The sequence below is a fragment of the Apodemus sylvaticus genome, chromosome 3, assembly GCF_947179515.1.
Source record: "Apodemus sylvaticus chromosome 3, mApoSyl1.1, whole genome shotgun sequence".
Classification (NCBI taxonomy): Eukaryota; Metazoa; Chordata; class Mammalia; order Rodentia; family Muridae; genus Apodemus; species Apodemus sylvaticus.
This window is the reverse complement of record NC_067474.1, coordinates 159,556,729-159,578,775: the sequence shown is the minus strand read 5'-3', so window position 1 is coordinate 159,578,775 and position 22,047 is coordinate 159,556,729. Positions and strand designations below refer to the sequence as shown.

The 22,047-nt window shown below is 48.4% G+C and overlaps 1 protein-coding gene across 4 annotated transcripts in view; it reads left to right on the top strand.

The window, feature by feature from the left end:
- Tnfrsf8 (TNF receptor superfamily member 8) overlaps positions 1–22,047 on the top strand; it is a 49,439-nt gene that overhangs the window by 10,668 nt on the left and 16,724 nt on the right. For 2 of the 4 annotated variants that reach the window (XR_007977139.1, XM_052177997.1), the window contains exons 2-10: positions 1,718–1,802; positions 5,926–6,042; positions 7,858–8,001; positions 11,666–11,756; positions 12,099–12,265; positions 15,249–15,339; positions 15,694–15,791; positions 18,879–18,977; positions 19,107–19,160. Coding sequence is in view for 3 of the 4 variants with exons in the window: in XM_052177997.1 (XP_052033957.1) it covers positions 1,718–1,802; positions 5,926–6,042; positions 7,858–8,001; positions 11,666–11,756; positions 12,099–12,265; positions 15,249–15,339; positions 15,694–15,791; positions 18,879–18,977; positions 19,107–19,160 (946 nt within the window). In the remaining variant the exon portion in view is untranslated. Of the gene's footprint in view, positions 1–1,534; positions 1,614–1,717; positions 1,803–5,925; positions 6,043–7,857; positions 8,002–11,665; positions 11,757–12,098; positions 12,266–15,248; positions 15,340–15,693; positions 15,792–18,878; positions 18,978–19,106; positions 19,161–22,047 lie in introns of those variants that run through there. The other 2 variants (XM_052177998.1, XM_052177999.1) reach the window with 2 other exon arrangements.

Sequence of the window (22,047 nt, the reverse complement as noted above, 5' to 3'; positions counted from 1 at the left end):
GCCTCCCACGTGCTGGGATTAAAGGCGTGCGCCACCACCGCCTGGGTATATACAAGTTCTAAGATAGTCAGGGCTACATATAGACAGCTTGTCTAAAATAATAAAAATAAGATTAAGGCAGTATTAGCACGGTAACTAATAGACAGGAACAACCAAGAGTAAAGCGGACATATACACTGGCCGTACTTCAAGGCCATGGGCATTGTTGTCTATCCAAAAAGGTGAATGATTCTTAAAGCTTAATACTGAATTAAAGAGCCTGATTGTAGGGAGAGTGGAGACAGCTCAGTGGGTAAAAACATGTGCTACACAAGCGTAAGAGTCTGGGTTCAGATCCCTGGAACCCACTTTAAAAGCTGAGTGTGGTCACCAATGCCTGTAACCCTCCAAAGTTGTGGGGGAAGAAACCAGATTGCTGAGACCTGCCAGACGCTGACCTAGCTTCGGGCTCAGTGAGAGACCCGTTCTCAAGGGAATAATGTGGAAAGTGATAGAACAGGACACCGGATGTCCTTCTCTGGCTTATAGGGACATGCATTCACACATTCATCAACTTCCACCAGAGAGAGAGAGAGAGAGAGAGAGAGAGAGAGAGAGAGAGAGAGAGAGAGAGAGAGAGAGAGAGAAGCTGGCTGTAATCAACCAAAGAGTACACAAGGAGCTACCCATGGCTCCAGACATGTAGGCAGAAGAGGTCTTGTTAGATACCAAAGGGAGGAGAGGCCCTCGATCCTGGAAAGACTTGATGCTGTAGTGCAGATGAATACCAGGACAGGGAAGTGGGGGAGGGTTGATTGGGGAAGGGGAGATGGCTTATGGGATTTTTGGGGGAGGAGGGAACCAGGAAAGGGGACAATCATTGAAATGTAAATAAAGAATATATCTAATTTAAAAAAGGAGAAGCTGGCTATAGAAATGAATGCAAGCAAAGGACAGTGGTGTAAACATGCTTGCATAGTAAAACACATTATTATTATTTTTATTTGTTTTGAAACAGGCTCTCAAGAAGTAGCCCTGGCTGCCCCAGCCTTGGACTCACAAAAATCAGCCTGTCTCTGCCTTCCAAGTGCTGAGAGTAAAGTGTGTGCCACAATGCCCCCTTCCCCGCTCCAAAAAATAAAACCTTTTTTTAAAAAAAAAGAAATCTGCAAAGCAACAGACTGAGCAGTTTGACCTATGTCAAATTCAAGAGCAGACAGAATTAATGAATAGACATAGCAGCGGGTTCACGGTTTGTTTTCAGGTGGGGAATCTGAGTATACTGGCGCTGGCAGGGTCCCGCCTGTGGCTTGGCATCTGGGCACTTTTCCATCTGTGTATGCAGGATCTCAGCTCATATACAACTTTACCAGATGTTTTTCTTGCTGCAGTTGTCCCAGAGAGGGAGGCCTGTCAGTCCCCTGGGGGAGTACATGAGTGGGACCAGCTGCTGCTGTGGCTGATCGATTGTTTGAAGGTGGCTGGGGGATGGGGGTGGGGTGGGGTGGGGCTCGCAGGGGAGAACTGTGAGCAGAGGAGGGTATGGGAACCCCTGGGTGTTATGTTTGCATCTAAGCTGCCATTAACTCTGTGAGGAGATGTGGAGTCAGGAATCTCTTCTGATCTCTGGGACAGTAGGTATTCAGCCTTGACAGTGAGTGGACACCAAGCTGGGACTAGAGGGTGGAATTAGGGATGGAAGTCTGTCCTGGTCTCACCAGCTTCTCTGACCCTCTAGGATCGACTCAAGACCCCCTGTCCCGGAGACCTCCGCTACAACCCCGGGGCAGCTGACAAGAACTGCTGTTACCAGTGCCCCTCAGGTGAGTGGGATACTGAAGGTGGGAGGTAGACTGTTTTAGTGGATGATATTCATGGGGGAACTGGAGAAAAACCGGGGTTGAGGAGGGATGGATAGAAGATAGCAAACACGATCATGGTCATGGTTAGCTATAGGCTTCCAATGGCCATCTCTAATGTCACAGGGTCTGGCGGGAAGGGCCAGGCTGCCTGCTGGGCAGGCTAGGTCTGCTGCTGTCACAAGGATGCAAGACCTTCTTACCCTCTTCCTCCCCCATTTTATGAGCATCTTGCCTGGATTTATGTACTGTACTACATGCATGCAAAGTCTTGCACAGATTAAAAGAGGGTGTCAGATGCCCTGGAACTAGAGTTGCAGGTGGTTGTGAGCTGCCATCTGAGTGCTGGGACTTGAATCTGGGTTCTCTTTCCAGGGCAGCAGTGAACTTGCTGTCCTATCTCAGCATCAATAGAGCTGGGACTGCAAGAATATACTACCACACCCTGACCTTTACAGTTCTTGCCTGCTCCAAGCCAGCGCATGTGTTCGTACCAGGCTGCTCTGGGCTGCAACTTTCTGGGGAACAGAGCTTGCCTGACCACTGCTGGCTTCCTAGAAGGCTCCTCTACCCTGGTACAAAGTGAGTTCTAGAAGAAGTTTAGGAAATCCGTCCAGAACGAACATCTTCAGGCCTGAAGATTAGAAAAGGGTTATGAGCCATTTCGATCCCCCGTGACACTGATCAAAAACCTCAAGCACATGTGGCGGTCATCAGTGGCTGGGGTATGAGGTGTAGCTGTGGCGCTGTCTCTCAGATCCGGGAATAGATGTCTACTTGAAAGACACATTAGTTATGACGGTTGAGGGTGGGAGGAAGTCTCTGTCACTGGCTCTGTAGCTGCCCCCTGCTTTTAGGACAGCAAGGCATTGGAGGTAGGTCACCGTGTCTGGAGGGCTTCCTGTGGGTGAGAAGTGGTAGGCCCACATACCCAATATTAATGCTTCCCAGGCACATTGTCTGGAGGTGGGTGCAGGCAGTACCATACAAGGTCATTGCAGATGTGGCTAGAGCTAAGTGAGATTCTTGGACAGCTGCTCTTAGCCCTGCGTCCTCTGATGGAGCAGCCTTGCACAGGCTACCCGATGAAGTATCCCAGGAAGAATTTAATAATGGCTATTCCCAAACACAACTTGAAAACATTTCTGCAGGGCTGGAGAGAGGGCTCGGTGGTTAACGGCACTTGCTGCTCTTCCAGAGGACCCAGGTTCAGTTCCCAGCAACTTCATTAGGCAGCTCACAACTGCCTGTGAACTTCATCTCCACGGGATCTGACACCTCGGAGGGCACCCACACGTACAACATGAACTCGTAAACACACATATTCGTAAAGAACGCTATTTGAGCTGGCTGGTGGTGGTGCAAGCCTTTAATCCCAGCCAGAGCCAAGCAGATCTCTGTGAGTTCAAAGCCAGCCTGGTCTACAGAGTGAGTTCCAGGACAGTCAGAGAAACCCTGTCCCAACAACAACAACAACAACAACAACAACAACAACAACAACACACACACACACAAAAGCCAAACAAGAACAAAATTAAATGTTTTTATGATGAGTCTTTGATGAAAGAACCCATGTTGTCTAAGCTGCTCTTGAACTTAGTGTGCAGTGGGGCTGACCTTGAACTCCTGATCCTCTTGTTTCTCCCCCTCCCCCACTGCTGGGATTAATTACAGGCCTGTGCCACCATACTCAGGTGCTCCTGGGTTCCTTTCCTCCCTTCTACTTGTCTCCCTAATCCAGCCGTTCTCCTCCCTAATCCTCTTTGGGGCCCTGCAAACCATTGCTTTCCCCTAGTTAGAAACTGGAGGACCTAAGGACAAGGCTCTGGCCTAATTAGGTTTCTGGCGTAAGTCCAACCTGTCCACCTTCCTGTGGTGTGTGCAACTCTTTCCACAGAGACCCGCCCATCCCAGGGGTTTAGGGCTTCTGGCGGGCTCCTTTATCCGTAGTGAACTCCTAAACCTATGTCTATCCAAACTGAAGTTAAGGGTTTCATTAGGAGAGTGGTGTGTGTGTGTGTGTGTGTGTGTGTGTGTGTGTGTGTGTGAGCAATTCTAGTCCATGGTGGTCTCCTCTCCCCTCCCCATCTTCTCATCCATTCCCCTTCCTCGGGGGAATGGATAGGTCATTTCTTCCAGCTCCCTCTCCTGTATTTCAGGCCTCTAGTCCTTCAGTTCTGCCCATCCCTTTACCCCTGGGTGTCCCTTCCTGCTATGTCGATCCTATTGCAGCTCTGAGACACTACGTCTGAGAGCCTTCCCTTGCTGCAAGCGACTGGCTCCCCACATATCTGTTCTCAGCATTTTCTCCCTTCTGCCCACAGAGAGGTGTGGCCACCGTGCTGTGACATTCAGTAGCCCCAGTTCCAGTCACAGAGAGAAAGACACTTGTGAGCCTGACCCCTAGGTCTTAGGCTTGCTCCAATTAACAGCTGGGACTTACAGAGAGGGGCTGCTCCCTCCTCTCACTTCCTCTAAGTGGCTGAACACCTCGGGCCTTCGTGGTGGGCGGGGCGTTTTGCTGGAGTTTTATTGACCCCGTGCTTCCGGACAAGCCACAGAGGAAAACCAAAAAACCCCCTTCTTCCGTGTTTTGGGGAAATTTCTGACATTTTGCCTGCCCTCTCAAATCAGCGCTCAGCTATGTGGCAGGGTTTGCATGTGCGTGGGCTGGTGGAGGAAGTTGGGAGACCTTTGAATTTGAGAGGCCGAGAGGTCTTCTTATGTCTATGTCTGTCCTCACCGAGGAGGGGAGCCTTGCCACCTTCTGATTACCACTTTCCAGTTCTCTACTTACACACCTGCGGTGACAAGCTCACTGCCTGCATTATAAAATGACCAAGAACACTTATGGTACAGGCCACTATAATGGAGGCCTGGCTCTTTACCCACAGTAGTGCATGAACCCCACAGGAACCCAGAGAAGGAACTTGAACATGATCCACAATCGCCTGCTGGTAAGCTCAGCCTGAGCTCAACCCTAAGCCCCTTCCGCCTCCCTTGGTGTTCAGGACCCCAGGCCTTGTTCAGGGTGGGGATGGTAAAGGCCCTAGTGTCTCTCCAGCTTCTATGTATGAGTCTGAAGAACATGGGCTCACCAAATATGATCCAGGGCCTGCAACAGGACACTCAGTGGTTGCTGGAAACAGAGACAACCATCCTGGAGAGTGTGGAAGTATTTCAAGCAATTTACATACTGAAATTTAATTCCCAGTTGTGATTAAAGGAATAATGCCACCGAGCCAGATTTAACCAATTTTAACCAGAAATTCAGTAGTAAAAGCCGGGGGTATCCATCTTGAAAACTGTCAAGCGATGGCGTTTATTGGTTGATAGAGTCTGAGAGTCATGTGCTCATGTTGAGCCAATCACAATGGTGAGAACAATAGCACGCTCTGCTTGGTCTGTTTGGAGTCACATGCCTATTCTGAGGCAATGATGGAAAAAAATGAAATATTCTGATTAGCCCACCTGGGTCATGTGCTCAGTCCTTGGCGAAGCTGTGGGAAACATACCTGACCCGAACAAACACGGCAGGCTCTGACAGAGCAGACAGAACCTGGCAGATGTCACATATCCCTTGCCTCAGTTCATCATCCTGCATCTCCTGTCCTCAAAGAATGGGAGGAAGATTGCTGGGTGATTCCAGGGCCTCTCAGTCAGCTTGAGTCGATATCTTCATGGTCTTAACTCCCCATTGTCCCCTCAGTTCCCTCAGAGAATCATGACCTCTGTTGAGAGTGACAGCCAGCGCTCAGCCTGGACTTGGTGATCTTCACTGACCCTTGTCCACTCTAGGAGAAACAGATCATATTGTTAGTGTGAGTGAGGTCGTTGCAATTGTTCAAGGTCACAGATTGTCAGGTGACAGCCCAGGAACACCAGAGTTTCCCCATATCTGGGCTGCCCTTTTGTTCCCAGTGATCTCCATCGAGGTCCATACCTTCCATCTCTAACACAAGCATCATGTGATGCAACCACGGTTTAAAGCAGAGATGAATGGGGTTTAGATATGAGAAACAGAGGTTGGAAAGCCAGCCTGTTACCAAGGTAACCCAGCCTAGAACGTCTCTGCTGCTTTTCCCAGGGTTGTCTCCAACGCAGCCATGCCCACAGAGCCCTGCCCACTGCAGGAAACAGTGTGCTCCTGACTACTACATCAATGAATATGGGAAGTGCACCGCCTGTGTGACCTGTTTGTCAGGTGAGAACCCAGTCTCTCTCCCCAGAACGTGTCTCAGAGGGGAATCTGAGAGGCAGGAAGTTTCGGGAACTGATCCCCTGGTGCCTCAGTTTACCTCTCTGGATTTGAAGGTTGATATGAGCAGCCATCTTTTGCATCCATACTTTGCAGAAGGACGGAGTGTGCTCCCTGGAGGGAGAAGGCATCATTGCAATGATGATTTCCGTGAAGGACCCTTTTCTTAACCCCTTTCTATAGTGAAGACTATAGTGAAGATTCATAATGAGAAGGGCCTTCTTGGAGCAGTCTGAGCTGTGCCCTGTCATCAAGAACTGCATTCTTTCTCAACAATGAAGGTGCTGCTTCCAGGAGAGTTCTTGAAATAGGTCCTTCTAATATCAATTGCTTGTGTTCGGTGATAGGGTCTGGGCATTTTCTTTTGGTTTTGTGGGGATGGTTAGTTTAAAAGATGTGTTGAGACTTTTCTCTCAAAACCTAACAATCACATATTTTTTAAAAGCTTTCAGTGTCTTTTTTAAAAAAATGTTTTGTTTATTGCATACAAAGATTTTTCTAAAGATTGTATTTTCTTCCTAATTGTGTGTGTGTGTGTGTGTGTCTGTCTGTCTGTCTCTGTGTGTGTCCTTCTGTCTCCATGTCCTGAGGACTGGGAGCACAGGTGTGCACTGCCATGCCTAGTTTATGCAATGCTGAAGATGGTACCCAGGACTTCCATCATGCTAGCAGGCAGTACTCTTAGCCGCTGAGCCATCTCTCCAACCCCTCACTCCCATCTTTTTAAACATGGGTTCTGGAGATGAAACTCAAGTCCTAAGCTTTCATGGAAAGTGGTTTACCCCACAGCCATCTCCCTCCGAGGAAACCTTTTAATTGTCAGACTCCAGCACAGGGGATGAGGATATGTACTGCCAAGTTCATTCCTCACCCTGATTCACCTGGGATGCACATGGTGTGGGATTTGGCCATGCACGGTGGGTCTGTGCCCAGAGCATACAGTGCACTCCCTAAAACTCCCCATGCTTCTGTAGTTTTATCTCTCCATCCTCTTCACCATGGCAACCACTGATGGCTCTCCTACCTCTACAGTTAAAACCTCATTTTTTTGCTGGAGGTCCATGAAATTACAGTGTAAAGTCTTTTCAGAATGGCTTGTCACACAGTGGCACGTACTTCAGTTCCTTCCATATCCTAGGAATATATATATATATATATATATATTTATATAATCTATATTATATATAATCTATTTATATTTATATATAATCTAAACTATATATATACATGTTTATATATGCACATATGCATGCTGTATGTATATGTGGAGGCCAGAGGCTGATGTCCGGAGTCTTCCTCAGTCATTCTACAACTTCCTTCTTGAGGCAGAGACTCTCACAGAACCTGGACCTCACTGATTCAGCTACATTGGCTGGCTAGCCAGCCCTAGGAGTCTTCCCATTTGTGCAAAAGCCATTTGGGGTCCTCTAAGTTCAGTTTTTCACATGGGTCCTGGGGATATGAACTCAGGACCTTCTGCTCGAAGAACAACTGCTTTTACCCACTAAGCCATCTCCCCAGCCCCACTTTTATTTGTCTGTAATCTGTGTAGTAGTGTGCAGGTATATGGGCTTGAGGTAAAGGTCACCCTCACGCTGCCCTTTCATAAACACCGGGAGAACTGAGGAGAGGCACAGAGCGCCAGTTGGCCAGTTTGACGGAGGGTCATGTGACATCTTGTCTTCATCCTGGATGGTCCTTGTGTACACTGAATCCCCACCCTTCCCCCTTCCCTTCCATGACCCTCTCTGTGTCCCTCAGGCCTTGTGGAGAAGGCTCCGTGTTCTAGGAACTCCCCTCGAGTCTGTGAGTGTCAGCCTGGTATGTACTGCAGCACGCCAGCTGTCAATTCCTGCGCCCGCTGTGAACTTCAGGGTCCTGAGGCGAAGGGTGTCAAGTTCCCAGGTGAGTGTCGCTACCCACAGCTCCTTAGCAGCTACTATTGTACCTGCCACAGGCCCCCTCATCCTCCCACCACTGTAAGACAGACAGGTAGAAGCTTCTCTCCCCATGCTGTGGTGCGTCCAGTATCCAGGGTTTCTGCTGCTCATTTCTCACATCTGCGTCTCGTCAGAGATGCCCTGCTGGCGGAGGCCCAGGCCTGGTTAAAGGAGGCTGTGGGCCCATTTGAAGCTTGGGATCAGGGGCGATTCTCTGGTGGTCCACAAGTTAAGTAGGAAGCTTCAAGTCTCTGCCCTGGGAGTTTTCTGACAAATTGGGCATTTTAGATAGGAGAGTGAGGAGCTGAGACATTGGACAACAGATTCAAGGCAGAGAAATTGTTTTGTTTTGTGTTTTTCCCAGTTTGCCTTGCCACGGCCTTACCGTCTGCAAGCTTCTAGTTTTTTGACAACACAGGGGAGGGGTTCATGGTCAGAGTAAGGGATAAGAATCAGGAATCCTCACTGATTGCTATTAAAAGTGGTGTTTAGGAGGCTAGGCTGATTACATAGGGAGACTCTGATCTCAGAAAAGGGGGTGGTAGTGTGCTTTCTAGAAGGGAGACCTAGAGGTTGGGGTGCAAAAAGGACACCGCAATCAGCCGGGCGGTGGTGGCACATGTCTTTAATCCCAGCACTTGGGAGGCAGAGGCAGGTGGATTTCTGAGTTTCAGGCCAGCCTGGTCTACAGAGTGAGTTCCAGGACAGCCAGGGCTGCACAGAGAAACCCTGTCTCAAAAAAACAAAACAAAACAAACAAACAAACAAACAAACAAACACACCGCAATCGCATAAACTCCTGGTGGGACAAGTGGGGGGGGGGTGAGGGATGAAAATCCGCAGACTCCTTTCTCTAATCAGTGTCCTTGGCATTTCTGGATCCTGGTAGCGTCCTGGGTTTTTTCCGAATTCCCGCATCACAGAATGCTCTGTGCTGTGTGAACTTCCCGTCTGCAATCAGCAAGGTAGCTGAGGGCTGAGCTGAAGCAAAGCTTCCCACCTGTGGATGAGGCCGGTTCCTTTAACTCTTTCTCTCTGCTGTAACCTTAGAGGCTTTCATCTTAGTTTGTCAGATCCTCAGCCTTTCAGCCAGCAGGGACAGGCTGTCTGGCTGGAGTTCCCAAGACTGCCACAAGGGGGCAACAGGGGCCTGTCTCTGAAGTCCTGCCATTGACACGAGTCCAAAAAATGCTTACAATGTGGCAGGTCTAAGTGTTCTGTGTATAATGCTCAGTAAGTTTCAAAGACCTAACAGGTAAGTGAGAATACAATGTATCTTGTTATATTTATACTGATTACCAACTGACATAGATCATTATGTTGTTAGATTATGACTTTTTGAGACCTGCATTCATATTGTAACCCAGGATGTCTCATAAGTCACTATATGGCAAGACTGGCTTCAAAACCACAGTAATCCCCCTGCCTCATCCTCCCAAGTATGGGTATTACATGTGTGAGCTGTACTTGTATGTGTGCATGCATGTATGTGTGCGTGTGTGCGTGTATGTGTGCGTGTGTGTGTGTGTGTGTGTGTGTGTGTGTGTGTGTATAGGCACACAAGTGTGTGTGCATATGTGTGTGTATGTGTGTGTGTATTGGGGACTGAACCCAAGGTCTTGCATGTTTTACAAGAACTATACCAATAAGCAATACTCCTAGCACAAATTAAGACATTATTAAAATTAATTTTTTTATTTCTTTATCTTTCGAGACAGAGTCATTCTGTTACCCAGGTTGGATTTGCACTTCTGATCTTGCTTTCTCAGACTCCTGACTGCTGGGATTACAGGCATGTGCCACTACACCCAGATTTTTTTTTAATTTTTAGATTTATTTATTTTATGTATATAAGTGTTTTGCCTGCATGTACGTCTGTGTACCACACGCATGCCTAGTGCCCATTGAGACAAGAAGAGGGTATTCGATTTCTTAGAATTGGAATTATAGAAGGTCGTGAGCCACCAAGTAGGAACTGAGGATTGAACCCCATCCTCTGAAAAAGTATCCAGTGCTCTTAACTACTAAGACATCTCAAGATACACAGCCCTCCGTTTATTGAGACAGAGTCTCATTATGTACCTTTTGGCTGGCCTGAACCTCACTACGTAGACCAGGCTGGCCTGAACCTCACTATATAGACCAGGCTAGCCTGAACCTCACTATGGAGACCAGGCTGGCCTGAACCTCACTATGTAGACCAGGCTAGCCTGAAACTCACAGAACTGCTTACTTCTCAAGTAAGGTGTTAAAGGTGTGCACTACTGGCATAGTGACACAGCACATTCTGTCAGTGACCCTGCCGTAGCCACCTGACCCCGTTCATCTCCAGAGCCCCTGTGGACTCTCCCAGAAGGCAGCTCTGGGGGATGCAGGATTTCCAGTTGTGAAAGTTGTGTAACTTCTGTTTCAGCACAGCTCACTGATAACCGACAGCTCGAAGCTATTATAGACTTTCTGTGCAAGGATCGAGCGTTTGCAGGGCAGATTCCATCAGCCCCTTTCTGTGGGTGGGGAGGTTGACACCAGAGGTGGCAGCTGAGTAGTCCAAGAACACAGAGAACATCCTTTTCCAGCCAGGACTGGGTGCTCAGCTGAGCCTTGTCAACTTCATCACACTGCTGACCTTGCTGTATCACCTCCACTGAAGCCGTTGGGGCATCTTCCAACTCATGTGCGTCACTCCCTCGGTGATGAGATGGCCGCTGAGGTGTGGTTGAGCAGTTACTGTTTATTAGCTAGTGTGACAGACTCATTTTCGTGTGGTTGTTAATATAAACAGCAGCCCAAAGAAGACTGTTACGATCACTTGACTGTCTGGAATAATAAGGATGTGGTAGAGGTGGAGGGCAAACCCAGGGGTATCTGATGGTGTGTGTGTGTGTGTCAGAGTGTGTGTGTGTGTGTTAGTGTGTACTTATTTGTGTATGTTTGTGTTTGTGTCTGTGTGTGCCTCTCTATGGGTCTCTATATATGTGTGTGTCTGTATCTGTGTCTGAGTTTGTGTCTGAGTCTGTGTGTGTGTCTGTGTGCATTTATTTATATATGTTTGTGCTGTGTCTGTGTGTGTTTCTCTATGTGTATGTGTCTCTGTGTATGTTTGTGTGTGTATTTGTGTCTGTGTGTGCCTGCCTGTGTGTCTGTTTGTGTGTGCCTGTGTGTCTGTGTGTGTGTGTCTCTGTGTGTGTTTTGTGTATGTGTGCTTGAGTGTGTATGTATCTGTGTCTATTTGTGCCTATCTTGTATGTCTGTGTGTCTGTGTATGTGTCTCTCTCCATGGGTGTGACTGTGTGTTTCTGTGTGTGTGTCTATGTGCATGTGTGTCTCTCTCTCTCTGTATGTCTCTATGTATATCTCTATATATGTATCTCTGGGAGCATTGCATGTGTCTGTCTGTGTGTGTCTGTGCGTGTGTTTCTGTAGGTCAGTGTATACGTCAGTGAGCGTCACTGACCAAGCCAAGTGAAGGGATAGCTCCTCCTCACTCCAGAGTGAGCAGATGCTGGGAATAGCTACTGTGTTCTCCTAGTACCTCATCCATGATTCTACATGTGGTGGGGACCGTTCTGCTCCTGGGGACTCTGGGTTTCTCAGTGTCTGTTCTGAAGCCATTGCTGTCTCCTTTGCAGGCACAGCGGAGAAGGTCACCATCTATGAGCTGCCTTCCCTAGGATCTGGCCCCAATTGCTCCAGTCCAGATGACTGCAAGAGACTTACGAGGTGACTCCTGTCCGTCCTCTTTTCTGTTCCTCTCCAGGTGATCTCTGGATGGGCTACTCTGTCTCCATGACACACAGGGTGCATGGGTTGGATCAGCCCAGGCAGGCAGGACCCTAGGGTGGCTCTCTGGCAAGATCACCAGTCATCTGAGTCCCTGCTGTGTGTCTAGCCCTGCCCGGGACCCATGAGAGACCCAGGTCTAAGGAACTTGGCTCCTGCTCTCAGTTCATAGCAGGGTACATAGGGGCTGAGGCAGGAGACTTTCTCCATAGACATTAATCCACAAACCCAGACCTCCCTGGTTTGTGAGTTCATCAGACTTATATCTGGCTTCTTCTCCAGCCATGCTACTCCTCGGGCCACGCCTACTCTAGAATCCCCAACCAATGACACTGTGAGGAGCTTGTTGCCAAAGGGGGTCACCAGCCTTGTGCAGGAAGATGCTATGGAGCTGGTGAAGGTTCTAGAGTCTTCCTCTTCCAAGGCAAGGGAGCCCAATCCAGATCCAGGTACTGCTTACATGAAGCTGGGGCACTCTCCCCGGGAGGTGCTGTCTGATAAGGGAACCTAGGTATGCAGAGGCCCTTGAGCTGTATAGTCTTGCCCAACAGGAACAGAAGAGCATCTCTAGGATGCATGCAGTTCCTGAGGTTGAGGCTCAAGGGCCAAAGGTCCTGAAAGGGCTACTTTGTTCCTAAAATTTCTGAATGCATTGCATGCCGGGGGCAGGTGCTGTGTGCTTATGACAGAACAGGCGGGTTCGGGCCATGGCTCCTGTGGCCCCTAAAGGTCCTCATGGTCCCATAGCTGAGGCCCCAGCTGCTGTTTCACCCCTCTGAGACAGCAAACAGCCTGTGCTATGCAGGTTCCCTGTGCTTGGCTTGTCTAAGCAGCTCTTGGGGGGCTTGGGGGGTTTATAACTCATGACTTGGAAATACTAGTGAATAATAAATGTGTGTGTGTGTCTGTGTGTATGTGTCTCTGTGTGTGTCTCTGTGTCTCTCTGTGTGTCTCTGTATGTATGTGTGTGTGTCTCTGTGATTCTGTGTGTGTCTCTGTATGTATGTGTGTGTCTGTGTTTGTGTCTGTGTGTGTCTCTGTGTGTGTGTATCTGTGTGTATGTCTGTGTGTGTTTCTGTGTGTGTGTGTCTGTGTGTGTCTCTGTATGTATGTGTGTCTGTGTGTGTGTCTGTGTGTGTCTTGTGTGTGTCTGTGTGTGTCTGTGTGTGTCTCTGTATGTATGTGTGTGTCTGTGTTTGTGTCTGTGTGTGTCTCTCTGTGTGTGTGTCTGTGTGTATGTCTGTGCGTGTTTCTGTGTGTGTGTGTGTGTGTCTCTGTATGTATGTGTGTCTGTGTGTGTGTCTGTGTGTGTCTTGTGTGTGTCTGTGTGTGTCTGTGTGTGTCTGTGTGTGTCTCTGTGTGTGTGTCTCTGTGTCTCGGTGTGTGTCTCTGTGTGTGTCTGTGTGTGTCTATGTGTGTCTGTGTGTGTCTGTGTGTCTGTGTGTATGTCTGTATGTGTGTCTCTGTGTCTCTGTGTGTATGTGTCTCTCTGTGTGTGTCTGTGTGTGTCTGTGTATGTCTGTGTGTCTGTGTGTCTGTGTATGTCTGTGTGTGTCTGTGTGTGTCTCTGTGTGTCTCTGTGTGTCTGTGTGTGTGTGTGTCTGTGTCTGTGTGTGTGTGTGTATTGTGTGTGTCTGTGTATCTATGTATGTATACCTCTGTGTATCTATGTATGTGACCTCATGGAGGTCAAAGGTCAACCTTGGGAGTCTGTAGGAGCCATCCACCTTGTTTTTTGTTCCTTCCAGGATTCAGTGATTAAGCTAGGCTGGCTGGCCAATGAGCCCCTGGGCCTCCACTTGTCTTCTCCCTAGCACGGGGGCTACAGGTGTGCTCCACCACGCTTGCCTGTGTATCTGGCTGCAGGCCTTGAACTCGGGTTCTCAGACTTGTGCAGTAAGCACCTTGCAGATGGAACTGGCTCCCAGTCTGAACTCGAATGTGATACTTGCGTACTTCCTGACTTTGTTTAACCATGAGGGCTTGGGATTCTGGCTTCAAGCCCTTCCTCTGTGCTTGTTCTCCTCACGATTTCTACCAAGGCCTTTGGGGGACATGTTAATTCTTAGTCTACCTTTGTTGGTGGTAGTTTTATTTTTTGTTCTGTCTTTGGTTTTGTTGTTGCTGTTGTTTTTCATTTTATGTTTATTTGTTTGTTTTCAGGGGGTTGTTTTTGTTTTGTTTTGTTTTGTTAGAGAGCCAGTCTTGCTACATAGCACTATATAGCACTAGCTGACTCAGAATTCATTATGTAACTTAGATATCTTGGTTAGTTTTTGTTTCTACCTGATACAAGCCATAGTCATTTGAAAAGAGGGAATGTCAATTTTGAAAATGCCCCTACCTGATTGGCCTGTGGGCAAGCAATCCCATGGGGGGCATTTTTTTTTCTCTTTTGTTAAAAGTGTACCCTTCCCACCCACCATGCCTGGCTGATTTTTTTTTTAAGGTTAGAAATTCTAAAACACAAACCAAATGAAAGCTGTAACTTTACTAGGTCTGATGATGCACACCTTTAGTCCCAGTACTCAGGAGGTAAAGGGAGGTGGATCTCTGTGAGTTTGAGGTGAGCCTGATCTATGGAGAGTTTCAGGCCCAAGACTACATAGTGACAGCCGGGACTATCCCATCTCAACCACCCACCCACCCAACCAACCAAACACACACAAACAACAGCTGTAACTTCATACGGCCAGTGCAGAAAGTCAGTTGGTTTTTTAAGTGTGACCCTCTTAATGGGCTTTCCCTCTCTGTGACAGGAACAACGTCTCTAATCAACTTTACAGGGGGAAAGGGCTCTTTTTAGTTCTCAGTTGGGGAGATTTTTTTGTCTATAGCTGCTTGCTTCTGAGGCAGCTCATCTCCACAGAAAGAAGTTGCTCACCTCATGGTGACCAGGACGCACAGAGAGGAAAAGGGTCTCTTTCACGGACATACACCTGATGACCTTTCTCCCTTCCTCTGGGATCCAGGTTCGGGAGGTCCACTGCCTCCCAGTCGCATGATGGACAGCTGGGATATTGACCAAAGTTCCTTTTCTTCCTTTGACCTGTGTTCGTGTGTGTGTGTGTGTGTGTGTGTGTGTGTGTGTGTGTGTGTGTATCAATTAATTGGTTCTCTCCTTCCACTGTGTGGGTCCCAGGGATCCAACTAAGGTCATCACTTTAGTCACCTAAGATCTCTTTCCCTGCTGAGCCCATCTTGCTGACCTTTAAGCTTCTTTTAAATAAAAGGAGAAGCTGCTTTTGGTACCCGTGGTACCACAGCCTCTCTGGTTTGATGTTTTAGAGCACAATCCTGATGGCCTTTGTCACCTGCAGCCAGGAGCTGTGTGTCACAGAAGACCCTCACTCACCACTTCCCACTGCCTCCCACGGCAGACTGGATGTTCACACTCTCTGCACTGATTCTAATATGTCACCATCCCTATAGGTAATGCAGAGACGAATATGACCTTGGAGCGTCCTCCTCCAGGGACACTCCCTGGCATCAGCACCTCAGAAAACAGCGGGGAGCCTGCCAGGTGACTCCTGGTCCCACCTCACCTCCATGAAAAGAACAGAATCGCCTCTTGTATTCTCAGGCAATGCCCGGGGACGTCAGGGCTAGCCATGCAGGGCATCAGACCTAGAGGCCTTTGGTGGGTGGGGTTGGGAGGAACACGGCTGTGTGTCTGTCTCAGTGATGACAGGGTTGTAAAGCCAGAAGGGCCTAAGCTTAATCAAAGGCTCACGATGCCTGACAAGAGTGTGCAGATCTTTTGGGTTCCCAGGCTTTGTCTTTACCTCTCTAGAAAAGGAATCATCCTTCCTTAGATACACCCTTTTTATGTGGCAATTGTGACCATCACCCTTGTCCTCCGTTTCCTCTGGTATAGTACCACTTCCACCCTAAGCCTTTTCGTAGACTCCGGGACCACCGACAGGATGCCGCCCACCTCTCCCTTGTCCACAGGAACACCATTTCTGGATCCAGGTATTGATCATTCACTGTCTAAAGCAAGGGGCCGGCAGGGTTTCCTTCCAGGCCTTTGGCCTCGGGTGGATGTAGAAATAAAGATCAATCTCAACTTCCTGGCTTCTCGAACTGAGCCCGTGGCTCTGCCATTTCCTAATACTATTTGGTTCTTGGGACAGAACTTTTCTTTTTTTTTATGACTTTATTCTGATGACCTGTAATTGCTACCCGAAGTTCAGTTGTGAGGCGAGGGGGGTGGCTCTGTTGACTGAATATTTACCCAGAATGCCGAACACCTCTGGTTTTGATTCCTACCAGGGTATCCACGGGGCTTGGTACTGTATGTCTATAATCCCAGGGCTGAGAGGTAGCCATGGGAAAAGTCCAGGGTTAGATCAGAGAGGTGGCTCACTTACCACTTGCCCTGCCTAAGGAAGCAAGCCCAATGACCTCGGTTTGATCCATGTAGAGGTGGAAGGACAGAATGGATTCTACAGAGTTGTCCTCTGACCATAACACACACACACACACACACACACACGTGAAAAATTCTTTCAAACAAAGCAAAAAATCTCTAGCACATGCTTTCAATTCTAGAATTCAGGCAGAGCTTTGTAAGTTCAGAGACAGCTTGGTCTACATGTCATGTTCCGGGTCAGTCAAGGCTACATAGTGAGACCCTGTCTCATGGTTGTTAAAGGTTACATTCTGCTATATAACAAGTTGAAGGTTAGCCTGGGCTACATGAGACCCTATTTGGAAAAAAGCTGATGTGGGGGGGAGGTGGTATATATCTTTAATCCCAGAATTTGGGAGGCAGCAGGTGGATCTCTGTGAGTCTGAGGCCAGCTTGGTCCACAGAGTGAACTCTAGGACAGCCGGGACTACACAGAGAAAGCCTGTCTTAAAAATCCAAAAAGGAAAATCCAAGAAGGAAGAAAGAAATCGAATAAGTTACTGAAAGACTAGGAAGCTTAATTCCCTTCCTCTTCAGTTTCCTCGGATATAAAATGGATAGCAAATCAGCACCCAAGATTGTCAGCATATAGCACAAGTATGGTCTTCACTTTACCAGAGTAAAGACAGTTGCTGTTGATGCTAATGAGGTAACAAAACACCAGGCAGTTTTAGGACCAGCAGTACTAGTTTTGGACACACGGTGGCAGTAGTTCTCAAGATAACAGTTCTCAGCATGCCACAGAAAACTCTCAAGGGTTGTGGCCACCACTTAGTTAACAAGAGTGCTTGCCTAGTGCACCGAAGAGCCTGGGTTCCATTCCCAGAGCCACATAAACCGGCGTGGTAGGACATGCCTGTGATACAAGCACAGAGGAGGTGGAGATGGGTAATCCTGAAAACGCAGTCATCATTGGCTACACAGCAAGTTTGAAGCAACCCTGAATTTTTGTCCCAATAATAACAAACAAAACATTCTTGAACAATAACACCTGAGACATGTACCCAAATAGCAATTAAATAATGAAAATAATCAGAGTAGGCTGTGTATGGGCAGGTCGTGTAAATGCATGGGCTCAGGCTAGGCTAGGTTAAATATACATTAAGTTTAGTATGCATTAGGTCCTGTGTTTGATTCATGTTACTCTGTGTGTGTGTGTGTGTGTGTATGTGCTTATGTGTGTCTATGCATGTATGTGTGCACACACATTTGTGTGTTTGTGTGTGTGTGCTTGTGTGCCTATGCGTGTTTGTGCGCATGCATACACACGTGTGTCTCTCTCTGTGTGTGTGTGTGTGTGTGTGTGTGTGTGTGTGTGTGTGTGCAAAGAACGTGGGATCTGAAGTCACCTGGCCTGGGTGGTGGACTCTTGGGGTGACTTTGGACAAGCTTCAGTCTTCCTCCTTTGACTTTAAAAAATATTCATTCATTCCTATGTGTATGGTGTTAGTGCGTGCATGCAGTGGTGCATGTGTGGATGTTAGAGGGCAGCTTCTGTGGGCGTCTTTCCTTCCAGCTTTCTGAGGGGTCTGGATGTTCAACTCAGGTCATCAGGCTTGCAGCAAGAGCTTTACCCACTGAGACATCCCGCTGACCTTGTGCCTGCCCTTGGGAGCTGATGGTCTCAGTGTCTCTAACCAGTCTTAGCGCTCCCCATCCCAACTAGCCCCAGCAGTCAAACCTCTAGAGGTCTGGTTTTTGTTTTCTTATATGAGGTCTCACTGTGAACCCCTGCTAGCCTGAAGCTAGGTATGTAGATCAGGCTAACTGATCTACCTCCACCTCCCTAGTGCTGAGATTACTATACCCAACCCATTCTGGCTCTTTTTTTTTTTTTCTTGAGATAGGGTTTCTCTGTGTAGCCCTGACTGTCTTGGCATTCACTCTGTAGACCAGGCTGGCCTCCAACTCAGAAATCTGCCTGCCTCTGCCTCCAAGTGCTGGGATTAAAGGCGTGTGCCACCACCACCACCACCACCACCACCACCACCACCACCACCACCATTAGGTCCTGTGTTTGATTCATGTTACTCTGTGTGTGTGTGTGTGTGTGTGTGTGTGTGTGTGTGTATGTGCTTATGTGTGTCTATGCATGTGTCTATGCATGCATGCGCGCGCACACACACACACGTGCATGCATGTGTGTGTTTGTGTGTGTATGCTTGTGTGCCTATGCGTGTGTGTGCTTCTTTTGTTTTTAATATATGAGTATACTGTGGTTGTCTTCAGATACACAGCAGAAGTGTGCATCAGATTCCATTACAGATGGTTGTGAGCCACCATGTGGTTGCTGGGAATTGAACCCAGGACCTCTGGAAGAGCCGTCAGTGCTCTGAAGCACTGAGCTGTCTCTCCACCCCCCCCCCCCCATTCTGATTCTTGATGTCTCAATTTCTCATGTTCTCTGGTTTCTTTTTATTACTTTCTGTGCTGCCAAATATCTTCCTGGAGCCAGGTGAGAGAGGTAAGGTCAGGGTTGAATCAGGGGGGTCCCAGCTTCAGGAAATGTCCAGGAGCTGCTTGTCTCAGTGGGATCCACGTCCCAGGAGCAGTAGGAAGTGGGCGGTACCTAGAACTGTCCTATGTGGTCCAGGGAAGGACCCTGGCTCCTAGCTGTGCACGGAGTACAGCATGACACTGTGTTTCAGGGCCCATGCTCCTCTGGGTGGCCATGGTGGTGCTACTGGTTGGCTCCGGTTCCTTCCTCCTGTGTTACTGGAAGGCCTGCAGGAGGCAGATCCAACAGAGTAAGTGCATGTGTCTTGGGGTCCTGGGGAAGATGACTGCACTAAGCTGGCCTGGCCTGCGGCTTGCCCTGTCTGTCCCTTCCCTACCGGCTGCTCACTCCCTAAGTCCCAATCCTTCTGTCTTTGCAGAGTTTCACCTGAACTACCTAGTGCACACCTTCCAGCCCAAGATGGAGCAGGCAGGTGAGTATCCGGCCATACGAAGGGGCTGTCCGGGCCAGGACGGATAAGTACATGACCAGTGTAGGGCCTGGGGCCTGGGCCAACTCATACGAAAATTAACATTGTCCAGCAAGGGGTGTTTTGAGTTTGAGAAGTTTCATAAGTATGCGCTCGTACCTCCTAAGCGCACCCCAGGCAAGGGGGTTTTTGTGTTTTGATGGTTTCAAGCTTGTTTCCATGAGCTGTCGGGCAGGGCGCATTGAAACCACTGATTGCTTTCTTGACATTTTTCTAGTATTAGAGTTTCCATTGGCGTCAGTTAATTTTTTTGTTTCTCTCCAAATGCTCGTGAGAACAGTCTTGAGAGAGAGAGAGAGACAGACAAACAGACAGAGAGAGAGATACTGAGAGACAGACAGAGAGACAGAGAGACAGAGAGTATCTAAAGTCTAGGCTTTGAGACTGGCCTCAGTATTGTGTCTGAGGCTAGTTTGGGACCTCTAGCTTCCCCTGGCCACCACGATGTTTGAGTTTCCAGGGCCGACTGAGAAGTGCTCACCTGGATGAGGATACAGGGCCCAGATAACTATATTCTAGGCAAGGTGGACATGGCCTGGCCAGTGTGGTGGGCCTGAGCAAGGTAGACATGGCCTGAGCAGGGTAGGCATAGACTGGGCAAGGTTGGCATAGCTTGGATGGAGTGGGTACGGTCTGGGCATGGTGGGTATAGCCTGGGCAGAATGATCTTGAGCAGGATAGGCATGGCCTGGGGAGTGTTGGCATAGCCTGGGCAGGGTGGAAATGGTCTGAATAAAGTGGATATGGCACGGGCAGGGTGGGTATGGTCTGGGCAGAATGGTCTGGAGAATGGCTTGGGCGTGGCTTAGGCAGGTGGGCCTGAGCAGTGTGGGAATGGCCTGGGCAGTGGGTCTGTTCTGGAACAGTGGGTGGTAACAGAGCATTTATTTACTTCCTTGCTGTCCTCATAAACACATCTCCAGCACAGGCTTTGTCTGGGCACAGGCGGTCCTAGATCTTTCAAACTTCTAGGCGAGGCGGTAAGAGCAGGCAGCCATATGTGTTTCGGCCCCACTCACTTCTCTAAAGTGAAGACTCTTGTTCCGCTAGTGACCTGTGAGCAGGGACTTACGGTCTGTGCAGGTTAATGAGATGTCTACCACCCATCACCCGAACTGGCCCGACATTACCGCAAGAGTCCTTGGTACCTTTACAAAGCAGGGACATCATCTCATGTTATCCTGGAGTGGCCTTTTTGGCACCTACCACTCTCTTCATTTCCCAGATGAGTGTGTGAGGCACAGGAAGATGAGGTCAGCTGGCAAAGGCCATGTGCTGAGCAGACAGTGGGATGGGGACTTGTTGTTACTGTCACTGGAGTTTCCATGAACAGCGCATGCCTCATCCTCAGCACCATTGAGATTCGTCAGCAGACAGCTTGAGCTGGGCATTGTAAGATGTTTAGCAACCTGCCAGATACCAGGGTGCACACCTCCTCAGCTGTGACAGAGCCCAGAATGTCCCCAGGCATTCAGCCCGTAATTTTATTCTATGTTTAGTTAATTACCTTTGATATAGGCTGGCCTCAAACTTGCTACGCTGTTGAAGATGACCATGAACTTCCAATCCTCCTGCCTTCAGTTTTTATGTGCTGAGATTACAGACAGATGTTGTACTGCCATGGCCAGTTTACGCGTGGCTGGAGAGCAAACCTGTCAGTTCCTATACGCTGGCTTCATACACGCTTGTCAAGCGCTCTTCAACGAGCTACGTTCCCAGCCTTGGGCCTTCCCCCATCAGCCCTTCATTTTAATATACACACGGAAACCTTGGCTTGTTTCTACAATTATTTTCAGTGATATGTATGTGGGGACAGGTATGGGTGTGTGGGTGTGTGAATGTGAATGGGGGTCACAGGTGGTTGTGAGTGACTTGATATGGGTGCTAGGACCCGAGCTAAAGTCCTCTTGAAGAATAGTATATGGTTTTTGAATTGTTGTTGTTGTTTGTTTTGTTGTTTTTTGTTCTGTTTTGGTTTGGATTTTTGCTTTTTGTTCTGTTCTATTCTGTTCTGTTTCGTTTTGTTTTTGGAGGCAGAGTTTCTCTGTGTAGCCCTTGCTGTCCTGGGGACTCACTTCGTAGACCAGGTTGGCCTTGAACTCACAGAGATCCACCTGCCTCTGCCTCCCAAGTGCTGGGATTAAAGGTGTGTGCCACCAGTGCCTGACTAAGTGTAGCAGCCCCTACCTTGCTGTCATGGCAGGATGACGGAGGCTGAAAGGGATAGCTTTGCTCTGATACAATTTCAGATTTCCAAAAGTTGCAAACAGTACAAAAACTCATTTTTTCCAAAAGAGTTTTTGGAGTAACTTGCCAGACTTGATTTCTTATCACCCTGGAGTACCTCCCTGTGTATTTCATAATAACCAAGGCACTGGAAGAAGACCATCAGCATCAAAGAATTCAGCCCGTTCTATCCCCACCAATCAGTGCCCAGACTAGATTGGTTTGGTTTTTCCTCTTCTCCTCTTCTCTTTTTCTCCTCCCCTCCCCTCCCTTCCCCTCCTCATCTCCTCTTCTTTTCTCTTCACTGTCCCTTCCCTTCCCTTCTCCTTCCTTCCCCCTTCCTTCTGTTTTGGATCTTTTGAGACAGGATTTCTCTGTGTAGCTCTGGCTGTCCTGAAATTCACTCTGTAGACCAGACCTCCCTCAAACACACAGACCCATCTGCCTCTACCTCCTGAGTGCTGGAACTCGACGCACCGTCATAGCTGGCCAGACTGGGTTTTTTTGTTTTGTTTTTGTTTTGTTTTGTTTTTGTTTTTTATGTGTCCCAATAACACTTTTGGCTTGGACCCCATGCTCCCATTGGTCACCAGGTCTGTGATTC